The following is a 26,259-nucleotide window of genomic DNA, read 5'->3' as shown; positions in this document are numbered from 1 at the left end:
TTGTTGTGAATCTCATTTATAGCAATGTGAAAATACGTAAGTTGTATCTTAGTACAATATAATATATTGTTTAAATATTACCGCCGTATGAAATGACGATCGATTGTTACCTGTGATTCGATAAGTATCGATAAATGATAGAACCGTCATTGAACTTCAAAACAAATCTGATAACATTGCTTTAAAAAGCAATACCGAATTTTTACACAAGAAGAAATGGCTTAAATTACTACCTTCTCAAAAAAAGAAAATACTTTTTCGATAACATAAATCAAATTAAATCAAGTGTAATGTAATCTTCAAATTGGTAAACGTATAAATTCAAGTACGATGTCTTCATTGATCGTAACACATGATCAACGCATCATGATGTTAGAATTTGCAGTTGAAAATGTAAAGATCGAAAATACAATTCGATAGTTTCTCCCGCCAGAATTTAAATCGTTATTATCAACTTTTCGTTTGTGTAGTTGCACGTACCGCAGAATTCTATCTTTGACAAAGCTATTTTAAAAAAGGTAACGGTAATGTTTCGTTTCTTGGATGAGGATTGGACAGAACTTTTACCAAATCGACGCGATTATCGTTCTTATCGTGGTTCCAATTATGAAAATGAACGATTTTATGGTGGACGTTCGGTAGTCTTCGCATTGCCTGAATCATCTTTAGAAAAACCCATGAATGCGATCGATGTTCAAGTTTACGTATTTAAAGAGATTTGTGATTATTTTGAGCTCGATTCTTGCGAGAATGTTGGATTCACATTTTTAAGGGTTGATCATTTGATAAATGCAATTATTAAGGAATTACAAGAACGTAAAGAACTTGGTCCATATTTATGCAATTCTCATGAAAATGACCCTATTTCGAGGTATAATATTCGAAACGTACGATCCATTTAATTTACATATAAATTAACTTAACAATGATTACAATTGTAGATCATTAATAGGAACCTATACGTTGATGAACGATGATTTAAAGGAAACTGATGCTACGATCAAAATATATATACGTATCACTTATCTTGGTAATTGTATTATTACCGAATTTGAGAATACCAGAGGTATTAAAACTGCATTTCATTGCCGTAAGGATAATGCCGAAGGATATCCATATCAATTACGTGAGTTAACATCAGAGAACTTTCGGACTGGTTGTTGGGGTAGTCAATCCTATCTGCCACCGGCAATTTTAAAGAAGTTGAAGTGTTATTGTGAACAAGATAAGATAAAAAAACAAATGTTAACTCAATTGACAGAAGCTTCTAAAACTGTTCATGAAGCCGAAGCTACCAAAATTGCTCGCGAAGACGAAGCTGATACAATTGCTCGCAAAGACGAAGTTGATACAATTGCTCGCGAAGACGAAGCTGATACAATTGTTCGCGAAGCCAAAACTGCTGCAATTGTTCACGAAGCCGAACCTGCTAAAATTGCTCGCAAAGCCAAAATTACTAAAAGGGCTCATGAAACCGAAGCTGCTAAAATTACTCGTGAAGCCAAAACTACTAAAATTACTCGCGAAGCCGAAACTACTAAAATTACCCGCGGAGCAGAAGCTGCACATATTAGCAAATTGAAAGGTCTTGAGAAAGAAGAATCTAAAAAAGAAGAAGAAAAAGAAAAAGATTATAGATGCTGATGCTCATATTTTTGCTAATATTGATAATCTTTATAACGAAAAAATTCGTTTCATAATGCAAGCAATGAAAAAACGAAAAGCTCGTGGATTGGGTGGTGCAGGAGTAGCTTTTTCTAGAAGAGATGGAAAAAAGATTTGTCCTCCATTACTTGCTACATCTCCTATTCATATTTGTTCTCCAATTGTTGGACCTTGCTCTCCTTGTCCGAATTTCTTACCTTGTTTTGGTTCACAAGCTCTACCATTTGCTACATGTTGCTTATAAAGTTAAATACAATTACAAATTTATTAAATTTTAGTTGTTTATTTTTTTTCATTATTATTTTGCAAATTTTTAAAATTTGTTTACAAATATACATTATATAGTAATAGATTTCTGCCCTAACCGACAGTTGACAAAAATAGACAATCTTTACAATAATTTTATAAAATATTTAAATATTTTTTTGTTAAACATACTTTTATCTTTTGTAATTCGTCTACTTTTTCTTTGATATTAGTTTTTTTTCTTATAAAAATTATTTTGAATTCAAATTTTAATGCTAGGTGGTAGCACTAGTTTTTGGCGTAACTGACTATATTCACTTTACTAAGAAAAATGTAATAGGGTTATGTTTGTTCTTCTGAAATAATAACAGATATTGTAATTGCTGAGATATTAATATTGCGAGAATAATTAATTTGTATAAAAAGGTATATGATTTTTCTGGAGTTATATATTATAAAGTTTAAATTATTGTAATATAATTTTATGTAAGTCAGTTATTGCAGTCATGTAAATCCTAATTTTTATTGTAATCTAAGGTATCCTTGAATTGCCATCATGTTATCTTGCACAGCTGTATTAAAAATTGCATCAAGAAGTATTAGCACTTCTGTCCCCTCCAATCAAATTATTAAATTAAGTCGTTTAAGGGTTGTTGATAACAGTGAAATTGGAAAAAAAGCTATGCTGGAAGGAAACCACCACGTTGCATTCACGTTTATAATAAAACAGGAGTTGGATATATTGGTAAGCAAGTAAAAAAATGTTTTACTGATAATGTTATTTTGAAATATATTGTAAAATAATATTCTATTCTAACAAAGGTGACAGAATATTAGTTGCTATAAAAGGTGAAAAGAAGAAAGGCATATTAGTTGGTTTAAAGCAAAAGCAAAATCCGAAAGTACCCAAATTTGATTCCAATAATTTAGTTCTCATAGACGACAATGGCACACCTTTAGGAACACGAATACATGTACCAATACCTCATATATTAAGAACATTGTTAAAAGAGAAAACTCATAGCAAAGGAGCAGATTATACTAAGTTACTTGCTATTGCATCAAGATTTGTATAAACTTTGTCGAATGCATAGATTTCTCTCCTTGCAAAGTTTACATAAAATAAGATATATAATAAATATCATTTATGCGAACTATTGATATTTATTTCGTATCTTATTCTTATTTTCTATTGTTTTCGTTGTTCTAGTAAATAATAATAGTACAATAAAATGAAATAAGTGTAATTCTATTCAAATCAACGCGCCTTCGTAATAATCGATTGTTAGATATGGCGACTAGCTTTTGAACCAATAGTAACGTTTCGTTCTACTTCTACGTTTTCCCTAGATTGTTAGTATTCCTATTGGATAAAAATATGAAGTGTCATACATTAAACAGATGTGAAAGTTAAATAATAATTATTTGAAGACAAGATTGTAAATAAAGAGATCACGTTTAATGATCATTACAAAAATATTGAATTTATTTCTTATATTATATGGAAATAAATTATAGAAAAAAGGAAAAAAATTGAGTACTATGAAGATAGGCATAAAATGATTCGTCTATGAACTAAGTGTATAACGTTAAGGAGGAAAAGAGGAAACTCGTGGTCTAAGTGGCAGTGGTTGTCCTCCTTTACAAATGGCGACTTACGGTGAAACACGCCGAATTTTATAACCGCCAGAGTAGATAGATTGCATTCGTGTAAGTAAATGGTTAAAGTGTTAACAAGACTTAATAATAACAATAACATTGATTAGATAGATTGTGGGCCAAGGAAAGTGTTTTAAACTTATTGGAACAAAGTAAGGAAACTAGAAAAAATGGGAAACGTGTCGGCTTCATCTGCACCTCCACCACCTCCGCCACCAACATCAGTTCCTGCGGTTCCTCTTCAATTTGAAAAGACAGATTCTACGACCGGGGTTGCACCGTCTACTCCGATCTCGGATCGTCTTGAAAATCCTGGCACGATTGAGGACCTACATAAGAAGTGCAAAGGTATTTTATTACATATATGTCATTAATGGAAACTTAATATCTTTCTTAAATATAAACTTTCACCGGTTTTCACATTTTTATGAATTAAAATATAATTATTTTTGTATTTTTTTATTATTAGATATTGAAAACATAACTGTTCTTTTAATTAACATTATTTTTAATCTGTTGTTATTCTTACCTAAATTTTAATTAAAATGTAACAGAAAACATAAATTTATAGTTTGTTACATTAGATTCCTTTTTTTGTTTGGTTTTCAAACTGATTAAACTTTTCACAGATGTACTCCCTGTTAATTTTGAAGGAGCAAAGTTGATGTTAAATAAGGGTCTTAGTAACCATTTTCAGATTTCTCATACAATCAATATGAGTTCTATAACACCGTCTGGATACAAGTATGTTGAATTAAAGTATTTGTTTAAATGACAATGGTTATGCAAACATTGCATATGCATGACATTTTTTTTCAGATTTGGTGCAACTTATGTGGGTACTAAACAAATATGTCCCACCGAAGCTTACCCAGTTTTATTTGGTGATATTGATCCAACTGGAAATTTAAATGCTAATATAATTCATCAATTAGGGCAGAGACTAAGGGCTAAAGTAGCAGTTCAAGTACAAAGAAGCAAATTTACTGCTGTACAAATGACAAATGATTATCGTGGTGATGCATATACAGCTTCTGTTACGTTAGGCAATCCAGATATTCTTAATGGCTCTGGTAAATATATCGTATAATATAATATAATATAATAAAAATAGAAATCAATTAATGTATTATAATATACTATTTTACAAAAGAATAATTCAAAATATGTTCTCCAGGTGTTTTAGTAATGCATTATCTTCAGAGTCTTTCTCCCTCTCTTGCTTTGGGAGGTGAACTTGCATATCAACGAGGACCAGGGTTACCTGGAGGACACATAGTGGTTGTATCAGCCGCTGGCAGATATACAAATGGAGAGTCTACGATTAGTTGTAGTTTAGGTTAATATATATCATTTTATTTTTAATAAAATTAAGATTTGATCAATTACTTCGTAATGTAAAATTTTTATTTTTTGTATCAGGTCTTGCAGGTTGTCACGTTTGTTTCCATCAGAAAGCTAGTCAGAATTTGCAAGTAGGTGTAGAGTTGGAAATTAATGCACGATTGCAGGAGTCCACGGGAACTATTGCCTATCAAGTCGATTTACCTAAAGCAGATTTATTGTTCAGAGGTATGGCAGATTTGATATTATTTATCACAAATATAATCTTACGTTTATATTTACTTTTGAAATATTCCAGGAAGTGTTGATTCAAATTGGACTGTTGGTGCTGTATTAGAAAAGAAATTACAACCATTGCCATTTTCTTTCGCACTTAGTGGCATGCTTAATCATACCAAACAACAATTTAGACTTGGTTGTGGCCTTATTATTGGCTAAGAGTTACGCTAGTTTACGTAATTGATTATTATCATACGGATGGAAAAGAGCAGTGCTTTACTGCTATGTTACTAAAGATAATAATGTAACTAGCATTAACGATGCAAAGTTAGTGTCTTTTCTCAGTCTCCCATCCATCATTTATTGAAACATTTTTTAGTCAAGTTATATTATTCGAGCACACAATTAAACATTCACTTATGTTACACTGTAGGATCAGTGAATTAAAAAATATTCCGAAGTCACTAAACACATTTAAATTACCATTTCTATTATAGCGTAAAACAGCATTTTTGTTTCTATTTTAAGTAAGAAACAAATATTTACTGCATTTACAGATTTTTAAAAACATAAATGTATATAAAAATATCCGTGTGCTAATAACGAAAGATTTTTAGAAAATCATTATCTATATCCCAAATTAAGTTTTTGTATCAGCCAATTCATTTAAATGAAAGTATAGAGAGATTTCAAATATAAAGTTGATAAGACATACAAAGATTTCTTGGATGCTTAGATGTTACCAAATGTGAATCTTTTAAGGTCATAAAGATTTATTGAAAATATACTTCTTAAAAATGAATATTTTATTTTAAAGTAATATAACGATATATAAACTTATATATGTATAATATATATTTATTATGTATATGTATGGTTATATATGTATGCCTATTATTTATTTACTTTGTAAAAATAAATATATCACACATATATATATACATACATACATATATATACATACATATATGTACATACATATATATACATACATATATATATATATATCACATGGCATTTTTATTACATATAATGTCAATGTATTAAATATAAACTTCATATGAGCATTGTGTAAATGCAGTTGCAATATGGGATTATGTAATTTTTTGCATTTCTTATTACGTACGATGTTAACGAAATTATTTTTCATGTGTGTGTACAGTTACATTTTTGTCTTTTTAACTTTTATAATTTTTTGTCGATTATCTAAATCATAATTGATTGTCACCCCGAATGAGAAATTATTTAAAGGCTGACTGAAAAGGTAAATAAAATATGAACATGAAATATTAAAAATTATTATAATATATAATATTAGTAGTTTTTTGTGGTTTTGTTTTTTCTTATGAAGATTTATTTGCCTCAGGATTTTGCAGAGTTAAATAAATAGAACTTAATAAAATATTGTGTGTATATTGTTGAAGAAGTTTACATAAGAGAGTGAACTTTTGAATTATTGTTAAATAAAAGATAGTTAATTCTCTTCGTTTTACCTAATTTATATGTTTTCTTGTCTCCTACTATTTTGTTATTAAAATTATTGAAAATTGAATGAATATTAATGATCATAGATAAATTCATAGTCTAATAAATATGTCTTCTTCTTCTTTTTCTTTATGTTAGAACTTCGTCCTGTTATTTCTAGCTTCATAGTCTTCCTTAGGTGTTTGTTGTTCCTGCAAATACAATATCTTTATAATATAAATAATTATATTATAAAGTAAATCATATAAAATCCATAGTGTTTGAATTAGTAATTTGTAAAAATTACTTCAGTACATTTGTATTAATTTTATTTATAATTTCTGTTCATATATAAATTATGTCCTGAAATACCAACTAAAGTATTTTATTAAGTTTTCACACTTAATCGATAAGTTATCTACAGAGGAGGGATAAATAATTAAAATTGACAAAAAAAAGTCATTCGGTTGGTTAGAGGCGCCATCGGTAGACAGTTTTGGAATTATTATACATTTGTAAGAATCATTTGTAATATGTATCACATATCTATATGCTTATCGTAAACTTATAATTGCCAATATTCGAAATGTGTTTCATATTCGCGATCGAGTTGAGAGACGAGAAGGTAAACGAGATCGTTCTTGATAGGAACAAATGAAACAAGTATAAAACGTTACGTTACGTTAGGTAGAAAAACCGGAAGAGAAACAATGAACAATTAGTATGGAAATCGTTTAGAGGCTATAAAAATGAGCATGGAAGAATACACTGTGCGCGAACAGCCACTCAACGTCGAATACAAAGCCAAGTTCTTCGTTCCTTCTTAGACTTCTATAACGACGTTTCTTCGACAAGGGTCAGGCATTATTATCGTTTCTAGTTGATGTTACTACCACACTTAACGTTTTACTCTTTTATGTGCATACGCCTTTACCTATTATTTCATCTACTGGGTGTTCATTGAATTTTAAATAGGCGTTGTTGTCAGCCATCTTGGTATCTTCTTGGTACCTCCTTGGTATCATCTTGTTATTACAAATTGCACAATTTGTATATTACAATATCACGATTAAAAAATTATTTGAATAAAAAATATTACTCCTTTACGAAAAAGACATGATTTTGAAGATTTTAATGAACGAATTAAAATATAGGCTCTCTTAAAAGTTGCTTTATCAAATTGAAATATTAGAAATTTATGTTTGGCAAGTATTTAGTCATGGGCTCATACTTTATTTAGCAACATTGAAATTAAAAATTCATATTTTGTTAAACTAAATATTATGATTTTAATAATTTAATTAATGTATCAATATTGAATTCTGTTTGTTCTCTTGGTAAAGCGACTTTACTTTTAGGACAGTCTCTATTTTATGGAATATGATTCTAAGGGAAATGGAAATGGAAATGAATAAATAACTATTTTTGTTACAAATAAAGAGTATGTCAATGGACATTTAAAATTCAACTAGAACAACTTGTGATTTTTTTGCTTGAAAGTTGATTGGTATAATATCCGTATATTCGAGATTACGGTAGTACGGGGTGATTTGAACGCTCACAATGCCAAGAATCGATGTCGTAACTGTACACATATTTAAATCTTTTTATGTGTTATGTATGTATATGTGCATGTAAATACGCAACGTGTTCGAAAGTGCGACTCTGGAGGGTCACGTTACAGAATACATCTGCGACAATCAGAATGCATGTTACGTTAGACAGTTCGATAAGAAAATGACGATTCTCGCTGCTGTAATTTACACATCATAAATTTCAATATTTAGTACAGCGAATTTGTTTAGTCAGTAGGTAACTTCGTTCATTGATACTCAACAAAATATGAATGTCAATGTTTTATTTCATGGATAACATTTTTTATTCATTACTTTTATATTAGGTGTAGAAATGAATTCGGTGCCCCGATATTAAATACTTTGTAATTCTGGTTTGAATGTAAATAATTGCCCGCGATTTTATAATGTTTACAATATTTACAGCACTTACAGTTATGAACCATTTGATAATTAATTTAAACGAAAACTATTAGCAAACAAGATGGCAAGACACATATTTGTTTTAACAATGCACCGAATTCATTTTTTAAACCTAATATAATAGAGAATATCGATCGTTTATATTTAGCAATTTATATTAGCTTTATTCGTTTATATTAGCAATAAGTTTTGAACTTTTTCTTTATATATTATAATTTTGTATTTACATATATTTGAAAATTTCCAGGCTTTTGTTAGGATTGTCATTCGTCGGAGATCATTAAAAATAGATTTAATGAAATAACTCATTTTAAAGGTAAGTAATGCCTTTCTTTTTCCAAATAAACTTTCTTTTATTTGTTTCTAACATTCCTTACCGTTGAATTAGGAAAATAATAAATGACTCATATATTATATTGTACTTCCAGCTTTTAAAGTTCGAAAGTTAAGATGTTTGAATAGTACTACAAAGGTTAATGAAAATCCAAGGTCCACAATTTTAAAATCTTTGTTATATTTTGAAACTATGTTGTTGACAAATATTTTATGAATCATTCTACAACCTATGGACATTTTCTAAATCTGATAACATTCAAATTTGTTAGAAAAAATATTTTATTTAAAATTAAAGTAATGTAGAGCAAAGAATGACTATTTCCTAATATACGTTCATTTTATTACAGACAAGTTAACCAACAGAAAAAATGGATACAAAAATAAATCAAATTCAAGAAGAAGACGATAATGGTGACACGATTTTTTCAACTCCTTCTTTCTTACCCTTTGTCAGTTTCATAAAAAGAAAAAAAAGGAAAAAAGAAAAAGAAAATTAGAAGATCTTGAAAAAAACAAACGGAAGAATCATCTAAATAATAACACGTTGCTCAATTACCATTATTTCTAAGTAAGTATACATATATACATATATGTTACGTCCAACGTTCGAATGTTGAAGAGGAAGAGGGTGTCTTAAGTTAGCCATGCTCCTTCCCTCCGTTCTCTCTTACTGTCTCTTTCTTTTTAAACTTCTAACTGATAAGAGGAATTATGCGCGCGCAGAAGTCAGAAGAACGAACGCGTTTCTCCCAGCTCGATTTGCGCCATACCCACTGCCTTACCAAGCAGGACGTGGTGGGCATTAATTCCTCTTCCCTCCCTGACTTTAGTTAAACCTAAGTATTTGCTTCGAGGAGTTCACCCCCTCTTCTCTCTCTCATTTGCTCCCTCTTCCTCTGTCTCTCTTTCTATTTCATTAGTTAGCCAATACTTCCTTTTTCTTCAATTCTCTTTCTTCGTTACTCTTTCTATTCTCTCTCTCTCTCTTCTTCCCTTTCTTTTTCTCTATAGTGCTCGCGCCACGTTCACCACAGCTCGGACTCTATGTAAGTACATAATATACACGAGCTCCGCTTTCGATCATAGAGCAGTGGCCAACGAGAGAGTCTCATATTAGAACGATCGAGTAAAGAACTTTTATTTTCAACGATACTGGTCGATTGGGTACTCACTCGTGCTTTCTCCCTTATTATATTTCTGTTTTTTTATTTGAAACATTTCAAGAATCTTCATTCGAAATAAATAACTTAGAGATTCTTAAATAAAGACAGATTCTTTTATATAAAAAAAAAAAAAAAAAAAAAAATAGAGAATTAAGAAAGTATAATTCATCAACGAATGCATTAGTTAATTGAATTTTGATAGTGATTTAATATTCTATTTTTTGAATTGGACACTTTTGAATAAGAAGAAGAAGAAGAAGCAGATGAAGTAGACGAAGTGACAATTTTGGAAAAGCAGAAGTAACCAAGTATCGATATCGTGACTTATTTTGGTAAGTAATTTTCATTGTTTGTTTATTTTTTCACGTAATTATATTATTTACTTTTTCTTGTTATTCCCATTTCAAAGAATCAATACCGCGGTTATCGTCGTCGATGACATCGTGTTACCGAAAGCGTGTTGCGTGAACTGGGCCGGTGGTCCGCGAGTTACTGGAGACCGGGGGCTGCTTACGGGGAATGTATATACGTTGGGTATCAGAGTGATAACGTCGCCCCTGCGTGCGATAAAACAGTCATCGTTGTCGTTACGTTATAAACTGCTGGTACAGCGATTGACGTGTGTAAACGATCGACTGTCGTTTATGAATTTTAATTTTGTCCGTTTCTCGTTCTTCGTGTTCCATTGTTTTTATTATTTCAATCATCCAGGTATCTATATTATCACCTTTGATATCTATTATTTGAAAGATCTATGTATCTCGGATTTGTTAGCATATTTTTCTTTATGTATGATCAATCGCTATAGGTCGCAAAATAGAGGACTACGAGAGTTTAAACTCTTTGACAAAAACACGACCTATCTTGTTTCTCTTATCAATATAATTCACGTGACATCAAAAAAACTCGATCGTTCTCATCCTTCTTATCTTGCATCACTGTTGCTAACGAATAAACAATCTAAATGGAGATGACCCTTAGAAAGTTCGTTTTATGTGAAACTAGTTATGAAACATCTATCTTCGTACATTTTTTGTTCGTTTTGCAAGAACGTTCTACATTCGTGGTTGAAAATTATTGTCTTAGTTATATTCTTTACAGAGGAAAGAAATATATACACGAATGGTCGAGTTTTTAACTAATAAATTTTGCTCGTCTATTGGCCTACCTACTTTTGTCGTAGTCGTAGTCTCGAATATGTTTTAATTTTATCGGTTTGAACGATCGTCCAGGGTCGTCATTATTTCTATTTAAACACTTGTTCGCTGCGTCACATGTCCCTTGAGTCACTCAATCGTTCGTCACGATTGATGTTAAAAATGCGACTGGTCTCTTTTCCTTGTTAAATTTTTCCAATATTTTTTTCGGGTATTTAATTCTTACCTATTGTTTTTCATTATTTTATTTATTATTACAAGAACTTGTCGTTAGGATAAAATTTTGAAACGATCACTATAACTGGGGGAGAGAAATTTTATTATTTTTTTATATTCTATTTAAGATACTATTATTTTAGAAAAATAAATTGAGATCGAATAGTACGTAGTGTAAATTTCGAAACATTCACACATTAAATACCTCAATCGTCTAATTTACGAGTTTGTAATTTGATCTTAATTTTTTTTCAAAATTTTCTTTTTTTCGAAAATTTCCAAATAAAACTTACATTAGAAATCGTTAGAAATTTTCTTCTTATATTTGCGTATTTCGTTTATTTAGTTAAATATTTAGTTAAAATTACGTTAGAAAGTTTGAACAAAATTAACGTTCTTGTCATTAGTCAAATTTTACGAATTTAGGTAACGTTCGAAGAGTATCTTTATCTTACTCACGATCAGAAAATATTTTCTCATTAATGTTGTATCTTATAATAATTCTTACGTAAATAAGAGGTGAGAGTGCACGATGTCGGGTCGTCCGAGAGAAATTTATTTATTTATTTTTTTTTTTAAATATATGATTTTCGTCAGGGAGGAGTGAATCGTGGTTTGAAATAAATATATATAAATAAAATAAATAAAAGTACGATACGTTAATATAAATTTGACTTTTACATTATGATAAAAACACCGCAGGGAAATAATTCCTCTAATTACGGCCGTAATGATCGTTTTTAAATAACATTTATACCTAAATATCGTCGTACAGTAAACTTTCTCTAGTCGATTAAGCAATTGTAATAACGTAAGCGTCGTTTTTTTTTATTTCGCTGGAATTAAAGAATATTTTTCTTTTTTAACGAATTATTATTTTTATTTTTTATTTTTTTTATATCGTCAAGAAAGAAGTTCTAGATTCGAGAAATGTTCTGTATTTACATACATACACACACGTGGGCACACATACATACATACATACACACACACATATAAAGAATCCAGGTCAGGCAAGAGCACAAGAGTCAAAGTTCACGTAAATAACCGTATGTACGTTAAAATCATCGGCATCTTTCTATCTTTTTACATCTTTCTCTTTTGATTTATTTAAACAAATTTGTTCCTTATTTCAAAATTCGTATATTAATTTCGTTATTATTTAGTAATTATATCTCAATTTTAAAAGGAGAATTTTGAAAACGTGAGAGAAGAAATGTAAAAGGATTCTTTTAAATTTTTATAAAAAAAAAAAAAAAAAAAATTTTTTTTCAGAAATATCGACGTGATCATTCTCGATATTTATAGTCATCGATTATTTTTCACTCGTTTACGTTATAACATATTTTTCTCTTGCATTGAATAACCATTGCAAATCCTGAAGAATATTATTCTTTTTTTAAACATGGGAACCGTTATTTCCTTGAACGTAGACCACATCCGCGAGAAATAATTTAAATATTGTCCGCTCGTCGACATTCATCATTGAAAAATTCATCGCGTTAATATTTAGATGAAAATATTTCTCATTTTTTATATATATATATATTAAAATAGAAACTTTATTCGAGAGAAGAGAGAGAGAGAGAGAGAGAGAGAGAGAGGGAGAGGGAGAGACTGAACAAATATAACGTTCATAATTTATGCGTGTACTACTTATCTTGCAATTATCGATCTCGTAATTAGCCTTATGCAGATGACGCTGTTATTATCACAATTTTTTTTATATCACCATACAGCTTCCAAAGATATCGTTGAGTGTCGTTAGCCTTTATCTATCTTTTTCGCGGTATTTTCCCTGTATAGTTAGATTAACCGCAAAAGTGATATAATCTAATAATACATATATACCGACATATTTGACTTTAGTTAGACGTATCATGAATCATATTCATTGAGTATATTCTATTATCAACGATATGTCTCTGATACGTTTATTAAAGATTATTCTTTTCGAAGATTTTTCTTTTTTTTTTTTTTCATCTTATTACCGATGTCCTCTTTACATATATTATGTTGTAAAAATTTAGTCAAAGACAAGACGAGTCAAGAACAAACGTCTGTTTGCGATTAGAATTTTTTTTCGAATGTAGAATGTACGATAACATGAATGATAAAATTGCACAATATAATCTTTTAATATGTTATAACGTATCTTCTTCTTCTTTTTCGTTGTTTCTTTTTTTAACTCTTTTGTTATGCTTTTACTTATTTAAATTACACTCATTTTATCTTGATTATGTTTCTTAGCGAAATCTATATACTCGAGACTTATTTATCAACGCGATATACATATTACATAATATATTTATTTCTAAAAGATGGATTTATCTTATACTTGCGAGATGATATATAACTGCTCGTTCCTTTTATCTCTTCTCTTTCTCTCTCTCTCTCTCTCTCTCCCTTCTCTTTTCTTCACTTCTTCTTTATGAATGTTTTTATCTCGATTATTTTTTAAGATCGACATTTAGAGACAGAATACGTGATACAGCATTAGTGACGTTTATTTGCAACTTTCCAGAGATATGTAAATATCTAATTAAATATGTCACCACTTGATCCAAGTCCAATCGCGTTATCAATATTTTAAATTATTACTTTTTTTCTTTTTTAATTTTTTTCATTTATTTTTCAACATCAACTTTTGCCTTTGTCAGTTCAACGTACGTCAAAACTTGTGTTAATAAAATTAATAAGTCAAGAAGAAAATAATTCATGTTTATTTAAATAATATTTTGTAAGCGAATTAAACGACTTGTATACTACATCGTTTATGCTCTTAACCAAAAGTTATTAATCACATTTTCAATTTTTTCTCAAGAGAACATTATTTTTTCCAATTTATTATATATTACTTCATGAAAAGTATTAATTAACATTGTGTATGAAAGCATTAACATAAAGCATACCTTTTCCAAATTTGATCTTTTCCCCATTACATTTTTTTTTGATAAGCAATAATTGAAATTAGCATAAATGTTAGTAACTTTTGACTGAACATAGACGATATGTGATAGAGCATGAGATTCTTGAAAATGGCGGCAACACGGTGAAAGGCGAATGGTTCGTTAAGAAGAATCAAGCTCTTCCTACCGTGTACGCTCCGCCTTCCGTTTAAAATCCGATCCAAGAGATAGATCATTTTTTAATTTTATATAAAAATCATATAATAATATTCCTCTCACCCATCTTTTCCACCCCTCTTTAACGCACAATAAATTCTATAAAGTCTTACGAAGTCTAAAAATACGTGTCTGAACGAAAATTATTTTTTCTCATCAATTCACATACATACACATAACACATATTAAATCTTCAATGATCATTCAAGGACACATGTTAATCATAGACGTTCCTCTATAATCCAAGAATCTTAAGAATTGATATATAACATAACCTATCGCAATGATATCGATTATAGACAAAAATTATTCTATATATCGAACTGGTTACTTGTATTTTTATGTTTTTCAAGATTTTCTATTCGTACGTTATATTCAATTTGAATTCCTGGTATTCGTCTTTGATAAAATGTTTTACGTCAAAACCTCATCGTTTGCATTATCATCGTTGTTTTTTTTGTGTGTTCTTTTTTCTCTTTTTCTCTAAAAAAAAAATTTAACGTTTTCCTTAAAAGGATTTTGTAATACTGAAGAAGAAAGATAGATAATTATGTGTCCCTACCATGAACATATTTCTTTTCAAGAAAAAGCGTGCTCTTTATTTTCTTTCTTAGTAAAATATAACATTTTCGAATTCAAATACAAGGAAAAAAATAACGTCACATGGAAATTTAAAGTATGCATTATTTTTAAATATACGTTTAAGAGTAGTATTTTACGTTTTACATAACCAGAAAATAAATATGCCTTAACCACGGTCGAAAAATTTAATTACATTATACTTTAGACTCGCAAATCTAAACATCATGCTTTTTTCCTTAATGATTTAAACGTTTTTTAATTATTCGATTTTTAATGATTTACTATCATTCCGTAATATTTCTTTCTTCTTTTCTTTTTTCTTTTTCATAACAAATAAGTATAATATAAATTCTTTAGATCGAGGTTTATAATTCATACTTATCTCGAAACGAAATAAAATAAGATGTAAATGTGTGACTCTTTAAAGGTATACAAAATTATACTTAATCAATTATTTTGACGATATTAAGAAGTTTATCACTTCTATGTCGAGCCATACTCGACATTACATTTTTTACACCAATTCTAATATCTAGCTAAATTCAATATAATATTTGTTATAAATTTTGCACTGTTGTGAAAGAACATTTTATTGAGACCTCCTCTTTTGATTTATTTTTTAAATTAATTTATGAGTTGTTGCTAGGTAAAAAAAGAAATTAAAAAGTGCAAAGGGTTAATTATACCTTTCATAGAAAAAAAATAATGTAAATTATTTTAATTATTTTATTTTATAGTTTAAAAATTTTGAAAGTACGATTTATTGATATCTAACAAAAGAACAAATTTTCTAGAACGATTGTCTAACTTGTGTCCATTATCGAACAAATTATAATTTTGTACAATTATTTTGTAAGATCTGGGACACTTGTTCGTGTTCGTTTGCTAGCATGAACGTTTCTTTCGAGCATGTGCTGTTAGTGTATTACATTACGTCATTTCGAGTTAGTGCACCGGTGGTCGCGATTGTTTTCGAGTTTTCTGAAACGGTTCTCTTTCGGTTGGTGCATAAAAAAAAACAATGAAAAAAGAAACAGAAACATAAACAACACGTTGAGACATATTCCATCGGTGCAGTGTTGTTGCTGTTGCGTTCGTAGTTTAGTGTGCTTACTTCCTATATACCGGGTGTCCTTTAGCAAAAATATTTAATATTATTCATTAATAATAAAAATTTAACAAAAGGATAATGAAAGTATTACGAAATATCAATTAATTATTGTTAATTAATTTTTTCGATTAATTTTTTGTACTTTGTACAAGTATAAGTTTTTTTTCTTCGTTTCCTTTTATTTCCTCCTACATTGCACCGGTACGAATTGTAAAACAGTAAAAAATAGAAAAAAGAAAAAGCGCGCACCAACGACGTCACACGAAATACGCGATGCTTTTTCGTTCAAGGCTATAGAACGAGCGTACTTAACGACTTGCATATTATAGTTCGCGTAATGTTCGAACAATTCGTAAACAATTCGTAACATCGTCCAACTTGACTTTTAAGGATACGATAGTAAGTATAGGTACATAATTACAGACATAAATATAAATACATATATATATATATATAAACACATATACAATAAGCATATATGCACATGCACGTATATATAATATTTATTATAATATATGTATATGTACACAGAATTTTTGTCATAAAAAATAATTAAATGGAAATTAAAAACGATAACATTATGAAATAAAACGTAACGCACAATTTTTACTATTGTTCACAGTGACAATCATAGGAAGAACACTCGAGAATTCATTGTAAATAAACACAGATTTTACTTTTTTTTTTTTTTTAATCTTTTTTTTTCACACACGAATTCATTTATTACTTCGTTTAACCGTAAATAATTTCGAGAGGATTGTAACGAATAGTCACGTTGTTTTCTCTCTTTTCTTTTTCTTGTTTCTTTTGTACGACGTAGGTAAATGACAAAATAGAAAAGGATAGAGAGAAAGTAATAATTAGAAGAGGAAAGGTAGTTCATGGAGCGGTCCGTCGGTGTACTGAGCTGGAGGCAGCTCTCGCGGCGACTGATTTCACGAAATACCGAGTGATAATGCGCACCAATACCGTCGGCACGATATCTGGCATATGCACCGTCTTGTTCTATCTTGCTTGGTAGTCCATTAAACGAAATGGTATGTGCCTTTCTATCGACCGGTACACACCGATATGACTTATCTCGCGATATATAGGGTGTTACCATTATATCAGTGTGTATATATAATTTCGAAGATGGAATTGTCACGTGGAAGTTAAGAACATAATACTCGTTTATCTGAATGTTCATCTCTTATTTGACTTTTTTATTAGAAGCTCGAATTATCATTTTGCCATCGAGTAACAATATTGTTAGATTGATTGATTGATTGATTGATTTATTAATTTATTTATTTTTTTTCAAATATTATTTATTTATAAATAGATTGAAAAAATATATAAATACGCGAGGACGTTTAAAATAATATGTCTTGGCACACACATTAGCGCGAGCTTTTGTTTGTTTTTCTTTTGTAACGTGTTTACATCATTCGAGTTTAAGTCCTATATTATGGTACACCTCGTATAAAGGAGGTCAGTAAGCCTTTGACTTTCTTTTCGTATACATCACGAAGAACTCGGTTAATAAGTTCGTCCTTTCATCTTAGGATAGATGAATCGATTTCGTTGTCTTATTTATTCTTCATTACGACAAAATGCAATGATTGAAATCGTAATTGTTAAGTGTCGCGCTAATTAATGTCTTTCGTGATAGTTTTTTTTTAACGAAAGATTCATTCGATACTCTTCGAACTTTGCTGATTTGAAATTTATTTAAATTTAACTTTAGGATCATTAGAAAAATTCAAAATCAAAATGCGTGAATGAAATGTTAGGAATACTAGAAGTGTTACGATCATAGCTTTCAGTTGATTCATACCATAACAATATTGCTGGTTCAAATCGTTAAAATCAAATTTGATCATTGCAATGATCTACCAGTCATTAAAAATCAATTACCTCGTAGTTTCATTATATTGTAATTACTTTATTCTATGTATTCAATTTTATGCTTAGAAAACGATTAGTTAATGTATGTATATATATGGTGTATATGTTTATTAATATATATATATGCGTAAGTGTGTATGTAAAAAGGCGTCATTTTTCAAGGAAGGATTCGACGGCTAAGCCTAATGAAACTCATGAATGCTGCGTCTTATCATGTAGATAAGAATCTTCGAGTTCTGACATACGACGCGGCTCCCATACCAATTCTTAAACCTTGTTTACATACGGATCGTATATTCGATTACGATTGAAATTCATTTCACGCGAGCGTAGCGTTAAAATTCAAATGAAGAAAAGTTTTTTTTTTATAAGTAAATGCATTGACTTTTTTCTATTTAAAAATATCTATTTATTTACCTATATAATTATTTTTGTTTCCTTCAAGAAATTCGTTTGCATTTGTAATGTTTAAAATATGATTAGATTTGAGATATTAAATTTTTGAAAGAACAAAGGATTTCTCCCCTAAATCTTTTTGTACATTATACGTATTTTAGTATAGACAGCGAAAGTAGGTATATTTGGATATGTATGTATAAACATAAATATATGTAAATATATTTAAGTTGAGTGTCACTGTAAGCACACAACTAGTTCAGATAAGGTATCGCTCAGTGGTCGGTCCGCGATAGCGTTTCGCAGTGCGATCCAACGTAAAACGCATCGCATCGCGTTTACTGTTCCCTACTAACGTTATGTCCCCATATACTTTGAAACAGAGAAAGAGGGACACACACACACACACACACACAAAGTATAATAATGTATGTGCGTGGGCGGAATTCGAGGAGTTTCAAGCTACGGCGGTCTTAATAACTGTCAGAACCGTCTCTCAAACCTTTGAATGAATATCAATGCATTTTTATTTATTTTCTTTTCAAATTTCTTTCAATCTTTCGATCAATAAACATATCAAAATTATGACGAATAATATAATACGATAATAATCATATGTTTAATCAACCAATCGTATACATCATCTCAATGACAATTATTTCGTATTATTTTCGAAAAAGAAACGAAAAGAGAAAACACAAAGTGTGTGTGTGTGTTTAATGTTGAATGACCATGATTATACAGGGGAAGAAGGATAGAAGAAGTATTATAATGGTAATTAAAACATAAGTTATTAAATATTTTTAACTGTATTTATGTTATTGTAATATCGACAACATGGACCTTTCATCACAGACAACTGACGTGAACGATGGTGAGTTGTAATAGTGTATCACGTATATTCTATACAGCACAAATCGTTGCGATAGAATAATCTCTTGCGGGTAGAGAGATTAGCCAAGGACGTGGAGATAAACTTCAGTATTGTTACCACCTCCACCTTACACCAGACTCAAACAATCTTTCTCTCTCTCTTTCTCTCTTTCTCCTTTTTTTCTTTCTTCCTTTTCTTCGGTTCCTTGTTTTGTCTTTTATCCTCTCACTCATTAACAACAGAAATTATTAACGATTAGATAGTCACACATAAACATACACATCAATTAAATTCCTCAAGAATTTTCATCTAATCCAAATCGTAATCGGTCTAATCGATATCGTGTTATCATACCGATAGTGCATTGACATTATAATTATCTCAATTATAATCATTTAGAACGATTATTATTATATGTACATAACAACAAATGAATACTTGATAAGTATCGATATCGTTAATTTGTACAAATCGTATTAGAGATTAGAAGACATTACTCTTTAAGTGTTTTTTTTTTTTTTTATAAATAAGAAAGTCTTGTTAAAGTCACACCTGGTGTATACAGCTTTTTTACCATAAGGGGGTTGCGTGACACGTGGGGGGTTGACAGTGTAAGCTTTTTCCAAACTGTGCTAACATTTTCTTCGTTTTCTCTATCTATTTTTCTCTCTCTTTTTCTTATTCTCCTTCTTTGGTGGATAGACAGCTGAACAGGCAGAGAACGCGTCCATCCGTTCGTCGTAGTCATCGTAGTTGTGTGTTGGCATGAGTTCGTGGGCAGTGATAAGAGAGGGTAAAAAGAGGCGGTTATTTTCCCAGGCGGAGGTAGAACGGAAACGACTGCGTAGTCCCTTTCTCTCTCTCTCTCTCTCTTTCTCTTTTTTTTCTCTTTATTTCTCTTTTTATATCTTTTTCGCTTTTTTTTTTCCTTTCGTATTTTATATGGTTGGCAGTCCTAGCTAGCAACTCTATACACGCTTCCACTTTATGCGGGTTTTATCGTTTATAATAATACCATGTCGTTGGCGGCCCACTTGGTTTGACGAAAACAGGGGAGGTAACGGTGAAGCTCGTGGTTTATGCTAATGAGTCTCAAACGGTGATTAGGTTCGCGTAACGTGGCACTTTTAACGCATGTTTGCTATTGACGTTCATTTGAATATTTATATTTAAGTATCTATGCATGCACGATTGTTAGATTTAAATTAATGATTTATATTATTTTTTCTTTTTATTTAGTTTGATTAATTACATTAGTTGATTAGATGAAATGAAATATTCAATTATTATTTCGTATCAATCGATAAATATTATATACATTTTAAAATATGTAATTATGATATTTTGAAAAATGGGTTCTTTCGTAAAAAATATTTTTTTTTTCCAAATTTCTTTCTTTAGTCTATTGTTTTATGGTTGAAAGATAAAAGACAAGCATAAAACGAGCCACGCCTTCGAAAATAAAGGGACAGTTTGTGGGAGGAGTCATATTCCGAGGAAGTGCCGTACGCCATGGTAAAGACAAGGCGCCATGATCGATTAGATGTGAATGATTAGGAAAAGACTATGTTGTTAGAAGTATACTATTGGAATCTATCTTTCGAAGGAATATCTTTCAAGAGATAAGAAAAGGGTTGAAAGTTAGAAAACTGAAGTGTTGTTTTTATACTTTTTAAAAAACATTTCATATTTTTCTTTTTCAGATAATTTCCTTAATGATCTTTCTGGTAATTTTGGTAATTAAGAGATCTTATTTATTTATTTATTTTTTGAAGGATTTTTATTATTTGTTGAAGGTAGTTTTGTATTTTATGTTAGAATAATATAGATATGTGTAAGTTGTAAATAAGTGTTTGTGTGTGTGTGTTTATGTAAAAGGAAGAGAGAAAGAGAAAAAGGATAAAAAGAGTAGATCGTGTCCCCGAGGAATCAAAGCCGCCCCGGAAAACGCCCCCAATACTTATACGGTTATCTACGTGTGTCAGACGTGTATGGCTTGTCAAAACACATTAGAAATCGTACTGTGTGTTCTTCTCATTCACTCTAGTAAACCGTTCTTTTACTCTTTAAGGATGTCGATGCATTTCACGATAATATCGATACAACCATAAACGTCTACTTCTCGAGTGCACGCTCTTGTTAGTTGAATTTACGAGCTATGAAATTTCTAGATAATTTATTTACTTCTCTTTAACTTCCCTAGATTTAAGAATATTTGTTCACTTTAATAACGGAAGATCTATTTTATCTTGTTCAATTTTATTATATGTCAAAAAATGTATTGCAAAATTTTACTTATTTTTATCGAATTCGAGTTATTAGATATAAATGATATTCGTAATTTCAATTAAATTTATATTAGTTTAGAAAGGAGAGAGAGAGAGAGAGAGAGAGAGAAAAGATTGAATAAGGATGAGAATCACTGAGGGTAAATCGAGACAGGAGTAACTAACTGCCATGCGATATTTTATGGGTTCCATAAAGAAACATTCGTTATGTTCCGCGTGTTAGAAAGAGGTGATCGATTTTGTGGAACGATTAATAATAAGGAGAACGTTGATCGTTTCGATATCGAACTCAAAGGAAAATCAAATTGTCTTTTTTTTCTTCTACTTCTTCCTCTTTTCTTTTCGTAACGATGGTATCCTAATTACATTTTAGAGAAACAATATTTTTTATTTTATTGTAATTCTTTCATTAATTTATTAAATATTTACACACAAAAACATCTGGTACAAAAGGATATTTTATTCGTGTAAAAAATTAGAAAATAACCAGGTCTTTAAAATATCATTTGTATACGATTAATAAGAGCTATTTGTGTGTGTGTGTGTGTACAATAAAAGAAATATTTTACTTGCAATCTGATGATTTTTTAATTGATTTTTAATTATTGAAAAGATCATATATAAATTGTTATTTCACCTTATACAATTATTCGATATGATTTTCGTTGTTTTATATATGTGACAATAAATGCAAATTTATAACAAATGTTTGTTATAATTGATTATATTTTTTGTCGAATGTGAGAACATTGTAATATTTTTTTAATCTTTTGTTTTTTTTTGTCTCTAATGTATTAAGGGGGAAAAAAAAACAAAAATATTTCTTTGCACGACAACGAAGAAAAGATGTACGACCCACAATATAACATTCATAATTCGGCGTAGAAAAACACTGTCATAAAATAATAGTGCGACAAATATTTGTCGTTACCCTCTTGAGCTGTCTGACAACTGATTGTGAATGTGGTGGTTGGTCGGTTGGTCGGTTGGTCGGTTGGTTGATGGACGCGTTAAGCTCTTGGGTTTTAGACTTCTCTTATTTTTACCCAGATATACTTACAGATGAAAAGGAAAAAAAAAGAAAAAGAAAAAGAAAAAGAAAAAGAAAAAAGGAAGAAAGAGAACCCCAGACTGTATGGCATCAACAGATCCAACAACTTGGAAAGATTTGCTTTGTTTCAACTAAATCCCATTGGGATTCCCTAGAAATATTCATAATTTGTGGCTAGGAAAGATGAACGACTAATCCCTATGTGAAATTAACCACAATCCGGAAAAAATATAAAATGTCGATGACGTCTTCTTGGATATTACGATATATTCATCTTCTTTCTTTCTTTATTCCGGAAAAATAAGAAAAACATAAAACCGAATAAGTAAATGTATCAGAACTTGTTAATTATTTTGATTAAAACTCATTGATCATTTTTTAATCGATCATTGTGACTTATAACACATATCGAGTTATTTTTTTTTTTTTTAATTATTTTCCTATCTACACGTTTAGATCGTTATCATTGTTTATTTTATTTAATCGATTACGAGAAAACTCAAGGAGAATGAAATTGTCGTCCAGTAAAATTTCATCCAGCTTGTTTTCTTATCTTGCAGTCTTTTGATTGCGGAAGGCTCGTTTTGCTTGTCTGGAGGACAACGACACCGTGTTACGATAATGACAAGAGAGACTAATTGTTATGGTTTCGACGATTTGACCACCCCCTCCCACTCTCTTTCCTCCTCTCTTTACCTCTCTCTTTTTTTTTGCTTTCCCACCTTACGGAGAAATAACGTTCCGTGAATACTGGACAAAACTTGTTTAACGAGATTCACATATACTTAAACCAATTTCAAAAATGAGAGCGATAAATGATTTCCGTTTCTGAATATGTGAAAATATGTGCTTCGTAATTTTTTTTTTAACAACAATTTTATTTCGATGCAACAATGAAATAATTTTCGATTTTTCGAAAGAACAAAAATGATTTCGCAGTCGATCGATTTTTTAAAGCAAAGAGATGAAGATTTATTATTATATTTATTAACTTATCTTTTCTTTTATTCAATTTATTATTTATGCTTTAGAAACAATACATTTGTTTATTCGATCTGTTCCTTCCGATTCTTTCTCTTTCTCTTTCGTTTAAAAAATTTTGTTCTTAACAAACGTAGATTTTATTATCACCCTGGGCCAGGAGTCCGGCAGCAAAACCGGATGTCCGCCCGCGCAGGATGTGACGTCAGACGTGTTGCCAACAAGGCTAGCACGTAAAACCTACCCGCCTGCCTGCCTGCCTGCCTGCACACTGCAAACATTTTTCCTCTATGTACGCCTCTCTTTATTCCATTTCGTTTCTTTCTTTTCTTTTTATTTTTTTTATTCCTCAAACATGGCATTATATTCATTGTCCTTTTTTTTCTTTTAATTAGGATTAAACATATTATTCGAAATGAAACATTGCATACGCATGCACTAAAAGCTTTTAATAAATTATTGTCAAATTATAAGAAAGCTGTTGGACTTTTGATTTTAGAATATAAAAATAATATTATATTACATGAAAATATTCTTTACGAAAAAGAACGATAAATTTATTTTAAAAATTACCTAAGAACCTTTGGCCCATCTAGGAACCATCTTGTATTTTTTTTAAATATATAAAATACATATTTATACAGATGTATAGGTTTTATTTATATTGTTGCTTTGAAGATAAATGGAAATAACACTTTTTCGTATTTAGGGTTTCGGTTTCTTTACAAGAAGATTTTTAAAGGACATCATCTTTTGTAGGAAAGGTGTTAAGCCTTTCTTATATACAAACACGAGAAATTGTATTGAAAGGAAATCAGGGGTGTATATATATTCTGAGAATTGGTATAGGTCGTTGTTTTTTTTTTTTTTTTTTTTTTTTTAAGAAAAAGTAGAAAAAATGATAGATGAAAAAATCATATAACATAATACATTTTAACTTTTTATGATCCTAATTTTTTGCGTGGATACACCGGGGATACCTACTAGATGCAATTGCACTTTTTTTTTTAATGCAATTCAATTTTTTTGGTTCAAATATCAAATATCTCGTTAAATATTAACATTTCGATGACTTTGGGTAAATATTTTTAAACACAGTGTAATCAAAAGGATTGATCGGTTAAAAATAACAAAATTGTATTATTCCAAAAATCACCGTCTATAGAATACTCATAAAGAAGGATTGGCAAAAAGTATACAAATATAAAAAGGACTTGCTTTGATTTCTTCGTTCTCAGAATGTAAAGGGATTATTATTTGCTTAAAGTGTCCGTTGTGTAGTTTTTGGTTGCCTTTTGACACGAGCTTAACGTCAAAAAGCCACTATAATAACAGAGTCATTTTGATGAGTTGAAAAGTCAAATTTCTTCTAAAGGAAATCTCGTGAAAACCATGTTCGACAGAACTGAACAATAACTGTTCGTGGCTTTTTTGTTTATTTATTTACATTTTTTTTCGTTAACATGATTATAAAGAAAATAACGATTCGTTTGGAATTAATTTCTGAAAAAAATCGATCCGTTCATTTTTTTTCCTCTTAAGTAAAAGTTAAATTTGTTCACCAACGCATCCCACGATAATGTAATTATTAATCCACGTTAGATTAAACGTACGTGTCATTACGATGTTTCTTACAAGATTATCTTAGTAATAGAATAATAATAATAGCTGATTCATTAAACTTTATCACTAGGAAATGCTTTCATTAGTTTATAAAAAGAGAACACGTTTAACACGAATAAATTAGAAGAATGATTTTCATCATGGTCGTAAACGTTACTTATGATTTATGATCAATATTCCAAAGTGCAGGAAAAATCATATAGATCATTCCGGTATTACCCTTTCCCTTTCTTTTTTTTTTCATCTTTTTCTTTTTTTTTTTTTTTTTGATACAGTCTCGTGACATTTAATGGGATCTGAGAGGAAACGTAAATTTATGTGAAATATTGTAATAAGCACGGATAGTAACTAATAAGGAGTTACGTTTCAACGATCCAGCTGTGCCGAATTGTTGAATTGTCGAAATCTCAAGAGTCTTCTACGAGTTAATATACCCATTATACTGTACACGTGAATATTTATTAGCTTTACGTACCGTTCACGACCTTAGACCCACCGACGACTGATTTACTGCTCAACTTTTTCGAAACATAACCGGGTCTCTCTTCTTTCTTTTTTTCTTCTTATATTTCTACTTTTTTTTCTTTTACTCTTTCATCTACAAGTTGAAATGAAGTTTACGCACGACTAAGAAAATTGATCGGTATATGGATGGAACTTCATGGTTGCTTAGGAATAAGAGATCAAACTCTAATTTACTTTCTTTCTTTTTCGATGTATATTTCTTCGTTTTTTGAAAAGGTTGAGTTCAGTGATTCTTCACGTTGAAATTCGAAATCGTGGAATTTATAATTATTGGTGTAGTCCCACACATATAGAATTAGGACAAGGAGATCGTATTTCAAGATCGATTAACTTTATCGAGAAAAAAA

The 26,259-nt window shown here is 30.0% G+C and overlaps 4 protein-coding genes and 1 long non-coding RNA gene across 5 annotated transcripts in view; 4 read left to right on the top strand and 1 right to left on the bottom strand.

Moving 5' to 3' along the window:
• Nucleotides 1-140: 140 nt before the first annotated feature.
• On the top strand, nt 141-2,036 carry LOC107066277 (uncharacterized). Its single transcript, XM_015320757.2, is given in 4 exon segments — nt 141-393; nt 471-871; nt 942-1,604; nt 1,606-2,036. Coding segments are annotated over 4 exon segments (1,431 nt in total). The 5' UTR covers nt 141-330; the 3' UTR covers nt 1,910-2,036.
• A 147-nt stretch (nt 2,037-2,183) lies between these two features.
• Nucleotides 2,184-3,152, top strand: mRpL14 (mitochondrial ribosomal protein L14). The gene is given in 4 exon segments (XM_015320745.2): nt 2,184-2,337; nt 2,449-2,603; nt 2,606-2,656; nt 2,734-3,152. Coding segments are annotated over 3 exon segments (441 nt in total). The 5' UTR covers nt 2,184-2,337; nt 2,449-2,467; the 3' UTR covers nt 2,988-3,152.
• Nucleotides 3,153-3,466: 314 nt separating this feature from the next.
• On the top strand, nt 3,467-6,630 carry LOC107066253 (mitochondrial import receptor subunit TOM40 homolog 1). Its single transcript, XM_015320727.2, has 7 exons — nt 3,467-3,621; nt 3,682-3,918; nt 4,200-4,314; nt 4,390-4,643; nt 4,748-4,909; nt 4,993-5,142; nt 5,213-6,630. The coding sequence occupies exons 2-7, from the start codon at nt 3,741-3,743 to the stop codon at nt 5,350-5,352; spliced, it is 999 nt and encodes a 332-aa protein (XP_015176213.1). The 5' UTR covers nt 3,467-3,621; nt 3,682-3,740; the 3' UTR covers nt 5,353-6,630.
• A 2,456-nt stretch (nt 6,631-9,086) lies between these two features.
• Nucleotides 9,087-9,623, bottom strand: LOC149032235 (uncharacterized). The gene is made up of 2 exons (XR_016176929.1): nt 9,487-9,623; nt 9,087-9,375 (listed from the first exon to the last, which is right to left on the bottom strand). It is a non-coding gene; the product is annotated as an uncharacterized LOC149032235 (long non-coding RNA).
• Nucleotides 9,369-26,259, top strand: part of LOC107066230 (uncharacterized) — a 53,415-nt gene continuing 36,524 nt past the window's right edge. The window contains exons 1-2 of the mRNA XM_089173557.1: nt 9,369-9,976; nt 10,342-10,425. The gene's annotated coding sequence lies outside the window, so the exon portion shown is untranslated. The remainder of the gene's footprint in view (nt 9,977-10,341; nt 10,426-26,259) is intronic.

The sequence above is a fragment of the Polistes dominula genome, unplaced genomic scaffold (assembly GCF_049000335.1).
Source record: "Polistes dominula isolate Pdom_NZ unplaced genomic scaffold, Pdom_raw_medaka contig_33, whole genome shotgun sequence".
Taxonomy (NCBI): domain Eukaryota; kingdom Metazoa; phylum Arthropoda; class Insecta; order Hymenoptera; family Vespidae; genus Polistes; species Polistes dominula.
Note: the sequence above shows the minus strand (reverse complement) of the source record. Positions and strands in the feature narration are given on the sequence as shown.